This window comes from Grampus griseus (genome assembly GCF_964374135.1).
Source record: "Grampus griseus genome assembly, chromosome: 19".
Taxonomy (NCBI): Eukaryota; Metazoa; Chordata; class Mammalia; order Artiodactyla; family Delphinidae; genus Grampus; species Grampus griseus.
The window spans coordinates 4,016,854-4,030,217 of NC_139013.1; the positions used below are offsets into that span (position 1 = coordinate 4,016,854).

Here is a 13,364-nt window from a genome sequence, read left to right on the forward strand (position 1 = left end):
AGACGCTGTGGCCCCTCCACATCCGGCCGAAGCTCTTGGCTCCGCCTACATCCGAACAGAGACCTTCAGTAATCGACTACCTCCGAAGAAAACCGAAGCTTGTGGCCCCGCCTCCAAACCGCCTCCAGACTCTGTCCCAAGGAACCTGAAGCGGAGGCTCCACCTCATTCCGAACGCTGAGCTCCAGGCCCCGCCTCTCTCCCAGGTTCGGTCGCTTACCTCCGTGCCCGAAGCTTCTGGCCCCACCACTTTCCGAGCCCGAAGCCCCGCCCCTTTGCATGCTCGCAGCTCGGTAGAACCGAGTCCGTGTCCAGCTGCCGACTCGGGCTCCCTGCGCCCAGTCCGGGCTCCTTCCCTGCTCAGCCCGGAGCCTGCCGGGCGCTGCACAGCCGGCCCCGGACCGCGCAGCCCAGCCGGCGCCCCGAAAGAGGCTGGGGACGCGGAGGCGTGCTGGGCGGGGTAGGCGTGGCGGACCCGCGGTAGCCCGCGGGCCAGGACTGCTCGGCTGCTTCCTGCCCGGCGGGCGGCGCGGAGCCGCGGGCCCAGGTGGGTCCGCCACGCCTGGGCCGGGGTGCGGTGGGCGCGTAGTGCGGAGGCGCCCCGGAGACCGGGAGGGGTCTGGACAGTGTGGGGTCGCTGCGGATCGGCGGGCTGATGAGGTGCGGGGGCGGTGCCGGGAGCGCGGCCGAGCTCCCGGGTGGCGTAACCGCCTGTGGCTTTGCCCGGAGCGGATCTGACCCCGCGCTTGGTGCGCGCAACGGGAGTGGGGCTCGGGAGCGGGCCCGCTCTCTGGGTTTCAGACGGGAGAAGGAACCGGAGCTCCGAAAGAGGTGGAGGCTGGAGGCCTGGGCTCCTCTGAGGCCCTCTCGGAGAGGGGCAGGGGGACTGGAGAGAAGGGTTCTCAAAGAGGGAGAGGCTGGGGGATAAGAAGAGAGGAGCTGGATTGCTGGATACTCGAAGGAGGAGGGGGCCGGGAGGTTTGGATTCCTGGGTTCTCAAAGGAGAAGAGAGCTGGGGGCCTGCGTTCTCAAAAGAGGGGTTCTGTGGGTGGCTTCCTGTATCCTCGAAGGAGGAAGGGCCTGGAGGTCGGGATTCCTGTGTTGTCAGAGGAGAGGAGCTGAGGGTAGGACTCCTTGATCCTCGACAACTGGGGACTGGGGGGGGGGTGGATCCTTGAATCTTCGAAGGGGGAGGGGCTGGGGGCCCGGACTCCTGGGTTCTCACTGGGAACCTCTGCCCCTCCCCCAGAACATGTCGCCTGAAGAATGGACATATCTAGTGGTTCTTCTTATCTCTATCCCCATCGGCTTCCTCTTTAAGAAGGCTGGTGAGTCAGGTTCCCTCCCCAGTGGAAAATAAACGGGGGGGGGGGACCCGGGCTGGGGACCCCTGGAAGGTTCCACGCTTATGCTGTGCCTTCTCCCTGCAGGACCTGGGCTGAAGAGATGGGGGGCAGCAGCTGTGGGCCTAGGGCTCACCTTGTTCACCTGTGGTCCCCACACTTTGCATTCTCTGGTTACCATCCTTGGGACGTGGGCGCTCATTCAGGCCCAGCCCTGGTGAGGATTTGGTGGGGGGAGGAGGGGGAGATGGAGGGGGTGGAGGAAGCGACCTGTTTCCCCTTGGGGTCTTTCTCTGTTTCCATCTCCGGATGTCTCTTGTTTATCTCTAGATTCTCTGTCATTTGTCTGGTCTGTTTTTCTTCCTCTCCTGCCTTTTTCTGGGTCTTTGTCCCTGTGTGTTTGTCCTGGTCCTTTACATCCATGTCGTGGATTCAGGAGAGAGGAGGACGTTACTAGTCTGCTGGCCCTGCCACCGTTGGTATTGGTATTCTCTCTCTCTCTCTCTCTGTTTCTCCCTCCCTCTTTCTCTCTCCACCTCCCCTCTCTCCCTCTCCCTTCCTCCTCCCTCCCTCCCTCCCAGAAAAAATGGAGGATTGAAGGGTCTTCACCCTGAAGCCTCTCTTAACTCCCTTCTCATTTTCTTCTCTGTTGCTGCACATTTCTGTGTGGCTGTTTCAGTCATGCTCATTCCATACCCCCCGCCCCTCATTTTCTGTCTCTGAAGGTGGGGAGGTGGGGAAGGATTTGTAGCTGGAATCTAGGGGCGGCTGAGGCAAGATGTCCTGCACCCCTGCACCTAGCACAGCACGCCTCTTGCCTTTGCCCAGCTCCTGCCACGCCCTGGCCCTAGCCTGGACCTTCTCATATCTGCTCTTCTTCCGAGCGCTCAGCCTCCTGGGCCTGCCCACTCCCACACCCTTCACCAATGCCGTCCAGCTGCTGCTGACACTGAAGGTCAGACTCCCCACCAGCCCTCGCTGTATGCCAGTTAACCACCCCAACTTTACCTTCTCCTCCCAGCCACTCCCGTGGGAGGCAGAGGAAGGGGGATGGTCTCTCCCACACACCCCGCCGGGGGCGGGGCTTCACCTCTCAGCTCTTCCCTGAGGTAAAGAAGTATCCAAAGTTACGTAACTGTGGGTGCCGAGTGGTGGCTGAGCTAAAGTGCATCTTTGTAGCAAGCCATTTTGCAAAGGACAGCCAGCTCTGGGGAGGTAGCACTTAGTTAAGGACACAAAACCAGGACACCACGTCCGGCTCTCCATGACCTGGGAAGATGGGTGAAAACAGATTCCCAGGCCCCACCCCCGGCGGGAACGTAAAGTCGTGCGTTCCTACTATGTGCTACGTATCAGTGAACAGAACGGTCATGTGAGGTGGTGAATGAGGTTTCCTCAGCATCCTGTGTTCCCAGCGGGAGCTGGAGAAAGAGCCTTTCAGGACATAGGGACCAGCGTGTGTGGAAGGGGGCAGGCTGAGTCCCATCAGCAGTGGACGAGCCACATGGACCGTCCATCAGGAGCGGGAAAGAGCACAGGCAGCCCAGGCCAAACCGTGCAGGGCCCCGTTGGCTACGGTGAGGGGTCCCGACTTCTTCCTGTGAGGGCCCAAGATCCACTGCAAGAGGTTTTTTGATTTGTTGCCAGAAGAGGTGGTGTGACCAGATTCACAGGTTTAAACATCCTTCCTCCCGATGCTGCGCGAGTTGAAGCAGAAAGGGCAAGATGGGGTGACGTGGGACTCTTTTATCAAAGTCCAGCTGACAAACAGTGGTGGCTTGATGCAGGCCTGTGGGGAGGTCAGTCAGGGCCCCACCAGGAAGCCCGGCATTTAGGAGAAATTGAGGGCAGGATGGGGAGAGGTCCTGGGCCCCAGGGCACGAGAGGAGGGGCAGGTAGTGGAGCTGGGAAGGAAAAAGACTTGGGTAGAGCCCCCCAATTCAAGAAGGTTATCAAGGGTCACGGCCAGCCCAAGGTGATCTTATCAATACAAGGGAATATAAACCCAAGCCTCACTCCTGCCTTCCTCCATCTCTGCCTGGGGCTCTGTGCCAACTAAACCCAGGGGGAAGCTGGGAGACACAGGCCTGTGGAAGTTGAGCTGGCCTGGGGTCGGTGCGGAGAAGGGTAGAGAGCGGATCTGAAGAAGGAGCCCGAACATATTCAGCCCAGTGGTGGAGGCAGAGCGAGAGGGACAGACTCCAGAGACTTAAGGGATTCGATTCGGGGAGTGAGGAAGGTTTCCAGCCTAAGCAATTAATTGGATGGTGGTGGTATTTGCTGATGGCAGAGACTAGAAGAAGACCCACTTTGGGGAGAGGCTAATACCGTGTTCTACCTTGGATGTGTTCAATTCGAGGTGCCTGGAAGATACCAAGTATTAATGACAAGAGGTAGCTTTTTTCTTTTTTTTTTTGATCTCGCCACATGGCTTGTGGGATCTTAGTTCCCCGACCAGGGATCATCAAACCTGGGCCCCAGCAGTGAAAGCGCGCGTCCTAACCCCTGGACCGCCAGGGAATTCCCTAGAGGCAGCTTGATGACCAGGCTTGGGGCTTGGAGGAGAAGTCCCACCGGGTTACACTGTGGGTGGTATCTGAAGTCACAAACTGCAGGAGAACCCAGAAAGATGGAACTCAGAGAAGAAAGACAGAGGGGTCCAGGAGTGAGCCCTGCGAGAGTCACCAAGAAGCCCTTACTCACGACTAGATGCCCAGAGCTGCCCGTGGAGTAGAGCCTCAGCGCCCATCTGCGCGGGGCTGCAGCAGCTGTTGGCTGCCCAGAGAGGTAGTGAAAGGGAGGTGGGTGAGAGGAAGCCCGGGTCTGACCTGTCCTTCCCTACACCCCTTCCTCCCAGCTGGTGAGTCTGGCCAGTGAAGTACAGGACCTGCACGTGGCCCAGAGGAAGGAAATGGCCTCAGGCTTCAGCAAGGGGCCCAGCCTGGGGCTGCTGCCTGACGTTCCCTCTCTGATGGAGACGCTCAGCTACAGCTACTGCTACGTGGGAATCATGACAGGTGAGCGTGCCCGCCCCGCAGGCCTGCCTCTGCAGCTCCTCACCCTCTGTCTCCATCCTCTGCCTGGAGTTTGGTGCCTGTTCCATGTTCCCACATTCCATTCCAGCATCTGCTGCTCTGAGGGTGAGCATCTATGCCCGAGTCCATGTCTGACTCTCCCGCCTGGTCCCAGGGCCCCTCCAGAGTAGAGAGAGACTGTTCTCAGCCTCAGTGATTCCTTATAACTTTTGGGGAGCAAACAGGAGATAAAGGAGAAAGATCTACATCACCCTAACATTTCTGCTGCCCGGGCAACGAGCATTCACAGGTTATGATCCCAGTTTTAGTTTCAGAAAATATTTTTCACTAATGTTGACCTCTTAGAAGGTGTTCATTTTCATAGCAACTGTATTGAGTTATGATTACCACATTCACCTACTTGTAACCACATCCAGCTTGCTGGGTTTTAGTCTGTTCACAGAGTTGTGCAACCATCACTGCCATGTAATTTCGTCAAAACCCTGTACAAAGAGCCGTCGTCTCTCAAACCTCCGTCTGCCCCCATTCCCTGGAAACCACTAATTGACTTTCTATCTCTATATATCTGCCTATCCTGAACATTTATAAGTGGAATCATACAGTGTGTGGTCTTCTGTGACGTGTAAGACGTTTAACACTTCTGTTAACCCCACTCTGCTCCCTCCCTAGGCCAAGAACAGTCTCCTCTTTTCCAACACTGCCCCTCTGCAGCCCCTCCCTGCTCAGTGGCCAGAGGGGTCTCATGAAAAGGCATAATGATAATCCAGCACTTCCCTGGTGGGAGAGCCAATACTGGTTTCCTAGCGCTTAGAACAAAACTCAAAGTCCTCATCAGATCCCCCAGGGGTCCCGCCCCTGCCACCCTCTCATTTCTTCTCACACCACTCTTCCTCTGCACATGCACTGCTGCACTTCCTGTCACTCCTTCATACCCAGCTCACCCCCAGCCCCATCCCTCCAGGTCTGGTCTGTCTGTCTCCATCTGTCTCCGTGTCTCCATACCCCTCATTCTCAGGCTCTGTGTCCCTTTCCATAAGTGTCTGTCCCTATTTATTTCCTGCCGAGTCCCTTGTCCTCCCCTTTCTCCGCTTCCTTGTCCCTTTCTCTCTGGGTTTCATACCCCCACTCCCCTCTCTGCTTCTCTCTCTCCTTCCTCTCTCCCTGGTCCACCTCAGCTCCCGAATCTCTGGTCCATCTTCCCCGTCCCCCAACCCCGCCCCGAGACTGGAGCTCTCCCCGCCCCCCACGTGTACCGTGTCTGACCAGCTGCCCTGCCTCCCGCCGCAGGCCCGTTCTTCCGCTACCGCACGTACCTGGACTGGCTGGAGCAGCCCTTCCCCGGGGCCGTGCCCAGCCTGCGGCCCCTGCTGCGGCGCGCCTGGCCGGCCCCGCTCTTCGGCCTGCTCTTCCTGCTCTCCTCCCACCTGTTCCCGCTGGAGGCCGTGCGTGAGGACGCCTTCTACGCCCGCCCGCTGCCCGCCCGCCTCTTCTACATGATCCCCGTCTTCTTCGCCTTCCGCATGCGCTTCTACGTGGCCTGGATTGCCGCCGAGTGCGGCTGCATTGCCGCCGGCTTCGGGGCCTACCCCGTGGCCGCCAAAGCCCGGGCCGGGGGCGGCCCCACCCTCCAATGCCCACCCCCCAGCAGGTCAGGCGGCGGGAGGGAGGTGTCCCAAGACCCGGCAGGCCCAATCACCGCGGGCTGGCCCTGCCCCTAGCAGGGAGGATAGCGGGGAGCAGGGGGGGGCAGGTCTCCCACCTGTTGTCAGCAGAGTGTCGCCCTCAGCCACCACAGCCCGCCTTCCCCTGTCCTAAGGAAACAGTAGTCCTGATACGTACGGATTGCCCCCTGTTGCTAGCGCTTGTCCCCCCTTGGGATGGTGAATTGCTCTCTGTTGCTAGGAAAAGGAAGGTGTTACAGCAATCACACGCTGTCCCTCTGTTGCCGTGGAAGCGACACCCCAGTAACCCAGTTGTTCCTGGTTGCTCAGGGTGCCATCGTTGGGCAGTGAGGAGTAGCCCTTTGTTGCTAGGGAGAACATTCCCTAGCAACAGCACTGCCCCTTCCTGCCAGAAAGCTGCTCTTTGTTGCTACGGAAACGGCATCCCCTAAACTGCCCCTTTGTTGCTGGGAGCGAGCATGCCCCTCCCCATGGGATGTCGTCACATAACAGCCTGCTGTTGCCCTCTTTTTCTATGGAAATGGCATCCTTGACCGTGCTGTCCTCTAGCAGAGGGGAAACCATTCCTAGCAACTGCAAGTCGCCTTCCTACTGTTGCCCAGGAAATCCCCTGGTAACTATCAATTAACCTTGTTGCTGGCAAAACTAGCCCCCAGCTCCTTCATCACTAGATAAGTCACAAAGCTAGTAACTACAGACCCTTGTTGCTAAGGATATGTTGCTCCTGTGTTACTAGGGAAATGGCACTCCTAGCAACCAGGAATGGCCTGTCCCTCTGTCCCTAGCGGTCATGGTCAGCTTTCAGGCTGGGGCTGGGAAAGCAGCCCTTTGGTGTAAATTCTGAGCTACTCCTTCTTACAAGGGTTGGGCAATCCCCTAGTAGTCACAAAGTGCCACCCATTGCAGGGGAGGTGGCCCCCCCGCAGAGTTCCTGCCACTGCCATAGGAGAAGGTATCCCCCAGAAGATGCCAAGCAGGAATTGAAGGCTTTTCTAAACCTTCTGGGCCCCGCCCCTAATGGATGACCCCCTTCCGTTATCGGAAGCTGCCAACGGTTCAGGTGGGCCGAGGATATCCCCCACTTCTGGGGGGGGGTTGGCACCAGTGACCCAGGAACCACTGTATTACTGGAGATGACCCTTATAGAACAATCCTGGGGACCAATAGCCAGAGAAGGCCCCTTCAGGAAGCTTTTCTAAACATCCTAGGCCTTGTTGCTAAGGAATGCCCTTTCCCTAGCAACAGAGACCATCAAGGTGTCAGGCGGGCCTAAAACATCTCCCTAGCAACCACGGACCACCTCATTGTTAGGGATGCTGCTTCCCTAACAACCGAAGTGTCCAACAATTTAGGATGGACTACTTGGAGGCTTCTCTGAATATGCTGAGCTTGGTTGCTAAGGAATGGCCTTTCCCTAGCATCTGAGACCATTGGCAGGTCAGGTTGCTAAGGACTCATAGCTTAGCAACCGTGGCCCTTCCAGACTTTTCCTGGCTGTTGCAGGCCCCCTTACCAAAGAGGAGAACCCTATTGCTGATGAACTGTGCACTTCCCAAAAACGCTCAGTCTGGGCTACCCTCCCCTGTTGCCCTAGCAAACGTGATAGCCAGAGAACTGTTGCCTGGCTAGGATCCCCTCCTTAGCATCCGGGGCTGGGACAGTAGCCAGAGTCAGGAGGGGGCCTGGCTGAGCTGCATGTCTGTCCCCCACCCTCATCCTCCCCCCCCCACCCCCCCAGTCCGGAGAAAGCGGCTTCCACGGAGTACGACTATGAGACCATCCGCAACATCGATTGCTATGGCACAGACTTCTGCGTGCGCGTGCGGGATGGCATGCGGTACTGGAACATGACGGTGCAGTGGTGGCTGGCGCAGTACATCTACAAGAGCGCGCCCGCGCGCTCCTACGTCTTCAGGTGAGCCCAACTGTCTCGGAGGACGGCACAGAAGTACATCTCCCAGCTGCCCCTGGGGTCGCCTGCGTCTTCCCCCGCTGGGCCTCCACCCCTGAGGGTCATGGGAGTTGTAGTTTCTTGAGCCTTGCTCTGGCTCTGATTTGCGTTATTCCGGGGTCAATTCTTCCTCCTCTCTGGGCTTCCGTTTCTACCTCCTTAAAGTCAGCCCCGCTCCACAAACGCAGTCCTGTGGACTCAGTAGCTAGACTTTCCGGAATCTTAACCCTGCCAGTTACTAAGAAACCTTAAGGAGTTAGTTGACCCCTGTTTCCTCAACTTTTTTAATTTCAAAAATTCCCATACATGCTTTTTTTTTTTAAATTCCAAATGCTTACTTTAATTACCCTTGACTAAACCTCAAGAGATACAGCCATTTACTTGGAGCCCAGCAAGATAAATTGCTTCAGCATACTGCGAGAGGAAGCCATTGAAATAATCACTCTGCTTTGTAAACCTTTATGTAACTTCTGGCTAGTAAACATAAAAATTTAAACAAACTGTGGGAGCAGGGGCCCCACCCAAACATGGACTGTAGAAATAAAAGAGGAAAAGGCAATCTCTTTCCCAAAAGCAAAATCAAACACAATTAACAATCCCCTAGCTCTTAAAGTTACCTCTTCTTTTTTTTCTTAACATCTTTATTGAAGTATAATTGCTTTACAATGGTGTGTTAGTTTCTGCTGTATAACAAAGTGAATCAGCTATACATATACATATATCCCCATATCTCTTCCCTCTTGTGTCTCCCTCCCACCCTCCTCATATATGCATTTTTCCCCAGTTTTTTAAAATTGAAGTATAGTTGATTTACAATGATGTATTAGTTTCAAGTGTACAGCAAAGTGATTCAGTTATATATATATATATATATATATACACACACACACACACACACTCACACATATTAATTCTTTTATTTTTTTTTTGGTCTCACTGAGCAGCTTGTGGGATCTTAGTTCCCCCACCAGGATTTGAACCCTGCCCTGGCAGTGAAGGCGCGGAGTCCTAATCACTGGACCACCAGTGGTTGCCTATCTATTCTTTTTCAGATTCTTTTCCCTTATAGGGTACTACAGAATATTTAGTATAGTTCCCTGTGCTATACAGTAGGTCCTGGTTGGTTATCTATTTTTTATATAGTAGTGTATATATGTTAATCCCAAACTCCTAATTTATCCCCCCCCCCCGAACCCAGTTTCCTCAACTCTTAAATGGGGGTAAGGCTGTTACCTGTTTCATAGGTTGATGTGAGGAATAAGTGAGATAAAGTGTGAAATGCACTTAACGTGAGGCCTGATTAGCTTGTATTCTCCTTCGCTCATCTGATATTTCTTGAGTGGAGACTTTCTGTAAAGATAAGATAAACTTATCTTTACAACCTTAGGAAGTAGGAGCTCTCATCATCCCCATTTTACAGATGAAGAGACCCAGGATCCGAGGTCTGATCTTAGGCAGCCTGCCGAGTGTCACCGGATGAGGTCAGGATACATCATGACACGTTCTTATAATGAAGAAGTCAGTCATGGTGCCTCTGGAGCTAGACTTCCCGGGGTGTGTGATCTGATTTATGATTTAAAGATCTGCTCCGACCTTGTGTGGGAACGGGCTAAGGTGGGGGAGGGGATCAGGTGATAAAGCAGGGACTGGCCCGGTGGGCATTGATGGTATCCTAGAGTAGGGACCAGTGGCCTAGAAGTGGATGCATTTGAGAGGTGGAGGTGGGAAACAGCCCGATGCCCAGGTGATGGGTTGTGCGTGATGGTAGGGCACAGAAGGGCTGTTTCCTGAGGAGGGGAAATTGGGCAGAAGGAAGTTTCAGGAGTGGGTAGGATGAGGAAGGTAGACTTGGGTTTAGTCTCCCTGACTTTGAGGTGACTGTTAGATTTCCAGCCGGGGTTGTTGGCTAGGCAGTTAGTTGTGTGATTCTGGTGCGTAATGCAAGGGTTGGTGTAAGAAGTGGACACGTGAGCGTCAGCAGGTGTGGATGATGCTTAAAGCTCTGGGACTGAGCCTCAGGTCGAAGCACAGAGTGCGCCTTCGTTTAGACCAGGGATTCTCAATGGGGGGGGGAGCAATTGTGCTGCACCCCCAGGGGGCATTGGCAATGTCTGGAGACGCTTTTGTCACAATGGGGATGTGCTACTGGCATCTAGTGGGTGGAGGCCAGAGATGCTCTTAAACACTCTGCGCTGCACAGGACAGCACTCCACCTCCCCCCACTCCCCCCCCCCCCGAGAAATGATCCTGCCTCAGGTGTCTGTAGTGCCAAGATTGAGAAACCCTGGTGTAGACTAGGGACCAGGAGGAAGAGCCAGCACAGATGCAGCCAGTGACATAGGGGGACAATCAGCAAAGTATTCATTCCCAGAAGGAAGCCGAGAGAAGGAACGAGGAGGGGATTGTGCGTCTGCAGGTGCCAGGAGCTTCAGTGCGCTGAAGGCGAGTGTGACCACTGGGTGGGGCGTGATGGGAGGAAGCCCCCGGCAACCTTGACCGGAGGAGAGTGGAGGGCTGAAGTGAAAGCTGGATTGGAGAGGGTTCAAGAGAGGACGGAAGGGGGAGCCTAGACGATTCTTTGGAGAGTGTTCACTGTGGGGGGCAGGGGGGCAGCGAAGCAGGGAGAGAAGAGTAGGTGGCGGAACGGCCAAGAGCTCAGGTGTGCACACGTGGAGGTTACAGATGCCGGGCTTGCGCTGATGTGTGTCCTACCGTCAACTGCTTTCAGTTCTGCCGACCCAGAGCATTCTCTCTCCACCAGAGGTAGAAAAGAAAGAAAACAGTTTTGTGGACTTCCCCAGCGCTCCAGTGTTTAAGACTCCGTGTTCCCACTGCCGGGGGCGTGGGTTCGATCCCTGTTCTGGGAACTATTATCCTGCATGTCTCGCGGCGTGGCCAAAAAATAGGAAAAAAAAAACCAAGTTATTGAATAAGCATTAAACCAGATTTCGAGGCATAGCTCAAGTAACCCACTGCTGAGATTACCAAAAAAGCTCAGCCTTTTTTTTTTTTTTAACAGTTCATCCATCCATCCATTTTATTTTTATTTCTATTTTTTTTAATTGGGGTATAGTTGATTTACAGTGTTGTGTTAGTTTCAGGTGTACCGCAAAGTGAATCTGTTACACATATATCCACTCTTTTTTTAGCTTCTTTTCCCAAATAGGCCATTACAGAGTACTGAGTAGAATCCCCTATGCTATACAGTAGGTCCTTATTAGTTGTCTGGAAATCTCACCCTTTTTGTCCTCTCCGTCGCCACTTAGAGCCCTTTACGTAGCGTGTTCTCAAGAGACACTGTAACTGGTCCTCATGTCGGAGGACGCCACAAGCACTTTGCGTGCTCTCATGTTCATCCCAAGTTCACCTGGTGATTGGGGTAGCCACCCGTGCCAGTTAAGTGTCTTTATCTGAAGGAAGAATCTGAAGAAACTCCTATCTCTATGACCAGCAGGTGTTTACAGCTCGGAGCTGGTACCTAGGATAAGCCCTCAGAGCTGCAGGGAGACAGGCTCTATCTCCCTCCACACCTAGGCTTCGAAGAGATGGCTCCCAGGCCCTCGAGAAGAGCATTCCTGACTGTAACACCTTCTAGAGGCCTACTTTACCATTTCAGAGATTTCCATCTGTATCCAAAGGATAACGGAAAGATGCTCAAACAGGTTTTTCAAGGAAATGGCCTAAGAAAAGAGAAGGAGGAAAAGATCTTCCCTGTTGGCAACAGGGAAAATTCAACCTTTTTATGGACGCTTACACCCTCTGCCCTCCCCCTCCACCCCCCCCCGGAAAGGGTGGTCAGTATCATTCTGTCATTAGGTTATTTTTGCAGTTTTAACACCCTGATGTACCAGAGGGAAAACTTGATGCCCATGGGCAGGAACTCAGGCCACAGTCCTTGGCAAACCTGCTCTGATTTGTGGGTTCTCTGTGGAAGTGGGGATCAGAGCCTAAATTTGTGGGTCTTCAGGGGATAGCATTTGGAGTCCTTAAGGAGAAGGGACCATGGCTGGAGATTTCTGAGTCTTCACGGGTCATGATTTATCTTCCTGGATCCTCAAAGAGGAAGTGGCTGGGGACCTGACTCCTGGGTCCTGAGGGAAGGTAGTGTTGGGAGGGGGTTTCTGAGGAGCGAGTAGAGAGTCCCGGGCCTGAGGGAGGAGGGGCTGGGGGCCTGGGCCCCCGGGTCTCAGGGAAGGGGGCAGGGGGCCTGCACTCCGGTCCTGATTCCTAGCCCCTCCCCCAGGAGCGCCTGGACCATGTTACTGAGCGCCTACTGGCACGGCCTGCACCCTGGCTACTACCTGAGCTTCCTGACCATCCCGCTATGCCTGGCAGCTGAGGGCCGGCTGGAGTCGGCCTTCCGGGGGCGGCTCAGCCCCAGGGGCCAGAAAGTCTGGGACTGGGTGCACTGGTTCCTGAAGATGCGGGCCTATGACTACATGTGCATGGGCTTTGTGCTGCTCTCGCTGGGCGAAACCCTGCGGTACTGGGCCTCCATCTACTTCTGCATCCACGTCCTGGCCCTGGTGGCCCTCGGGCTGGGGCTGGCTCTAGGTGGGGGCAGCCCCAGCCGGCGGAAGACCCCGCCCCCCGCCACCAGCCTTGCCTCAGGAAAGCTTCGGGAGGAGTAAGCTGTCACGACGCTCCCTCTGCCATCGGTCCAGCCGCCAAGCTTCGGCCTGGGAATTCTGTGAAGCCTGCTGCTGTCTCCTTTCCCGGAAAGAGTCCTGAATATGGCAGGGGGCCTGGAGAGGATTCCCGCTTCCCCAGCTCAGCACCGCGCCTGGAAGAGCCTCCGCCCTGAGGGCCCCAGATGATCAGTTTTCCCTCCTGTAAAAATCAAGACATGGTCCAGACAAGAATCTCCCTTTGTCCCTGCCCAGCGCCAGGTATTCAGAGAGAGCTGCGTTTTCCCCCAACAGCAGGGGCCGATGGGCGACCTGGTTTCTTGGGCAAATTTCCCTTCTTTGGCTCCAGCGTGGGGTTAGGAGCTTCAGGGCAGGCTCTGGGATTGGGGGGCCTCTTTCTGGTCGCTTCCATTCTTGTCTCGGTAGACCAGTACGGAGTATAACCCTCTTGGAACGGAGAAGCCGAGGCGCATGTGTGCAGGCCTTTGGACTATGGTTCTCACAGGTTCCATCTGAGCCACCTACGGGTCCCAGCGCTCCTGTCACCCTCTTGTCATCCTTTGACCTAAGAGGCTCAGAATGTGTAAATCTCTCCTAATAAAGTGTCACACAAAGACTCTACGCGGGAATGTCTGTGGGTGATCAATGTGGGGGGACTCGTACCACCGCATCCCTCTGTGATGTGCTACCACCCATCCCCCGGGGAGCCACGCAGGCATCTGTGGA

General features: G+C 55.2%; 1 protein-coding gene across 3 annotated transcripts; it reads left to right on the top strand.

Annotated features, from left to right (window-relative positions):
• Window positions 1-19: 19 nt before the first annotated feature.
• On the top strand, window positions 20-13,253 carry MBOAT7 (membrane bound acylglycerophosphatidylinositol O-acyltransferase MBOAT7; the record flags this gene model as incomplete). 3 transcript variants are annotated; one of them, XM_082677261.1, is made up of 8 exons in its annotated part: window positions 20-205; window positions 1,249-1,327; window positions 1,430-1,559; window positions 2,171-2,297; window positions 4,200-4,359; window positions 5,665-6,025; window positions 7,798-7,974; window positions 12,254-13,253. In XM_082677261.1, the coding sequence occupies exons 2-8, from the start codon at window positions 1,252-1,254 to the stop codon at window positions 12,639-12,641; spliced, it is 1,419 nt and encodes a 472-aa protein (XP_082533387.1). In that variant the 5' UTR covers window positions 20-205; window positions 1,249-1,251. The 3 variants fall into 3 exon arrangements, with proteins under 3 accessions (XP_082533387.1, XP_082533386.1, XP_082533388.1); XM_082677260.1 differs by lacking the exon at window positions 20-205 and adding an exon at window positions 415-546; XM_082677262.1 differs by lacking the exons at window positions 20-205; window positions 12,254-13,253 and adding an exon at window positions 415-546 and having other exon boundaries at window positions 7,798-7,978.
• Between the last annotated feature and the right edge of the window lie 111 nt (window positions 13,254-13,364).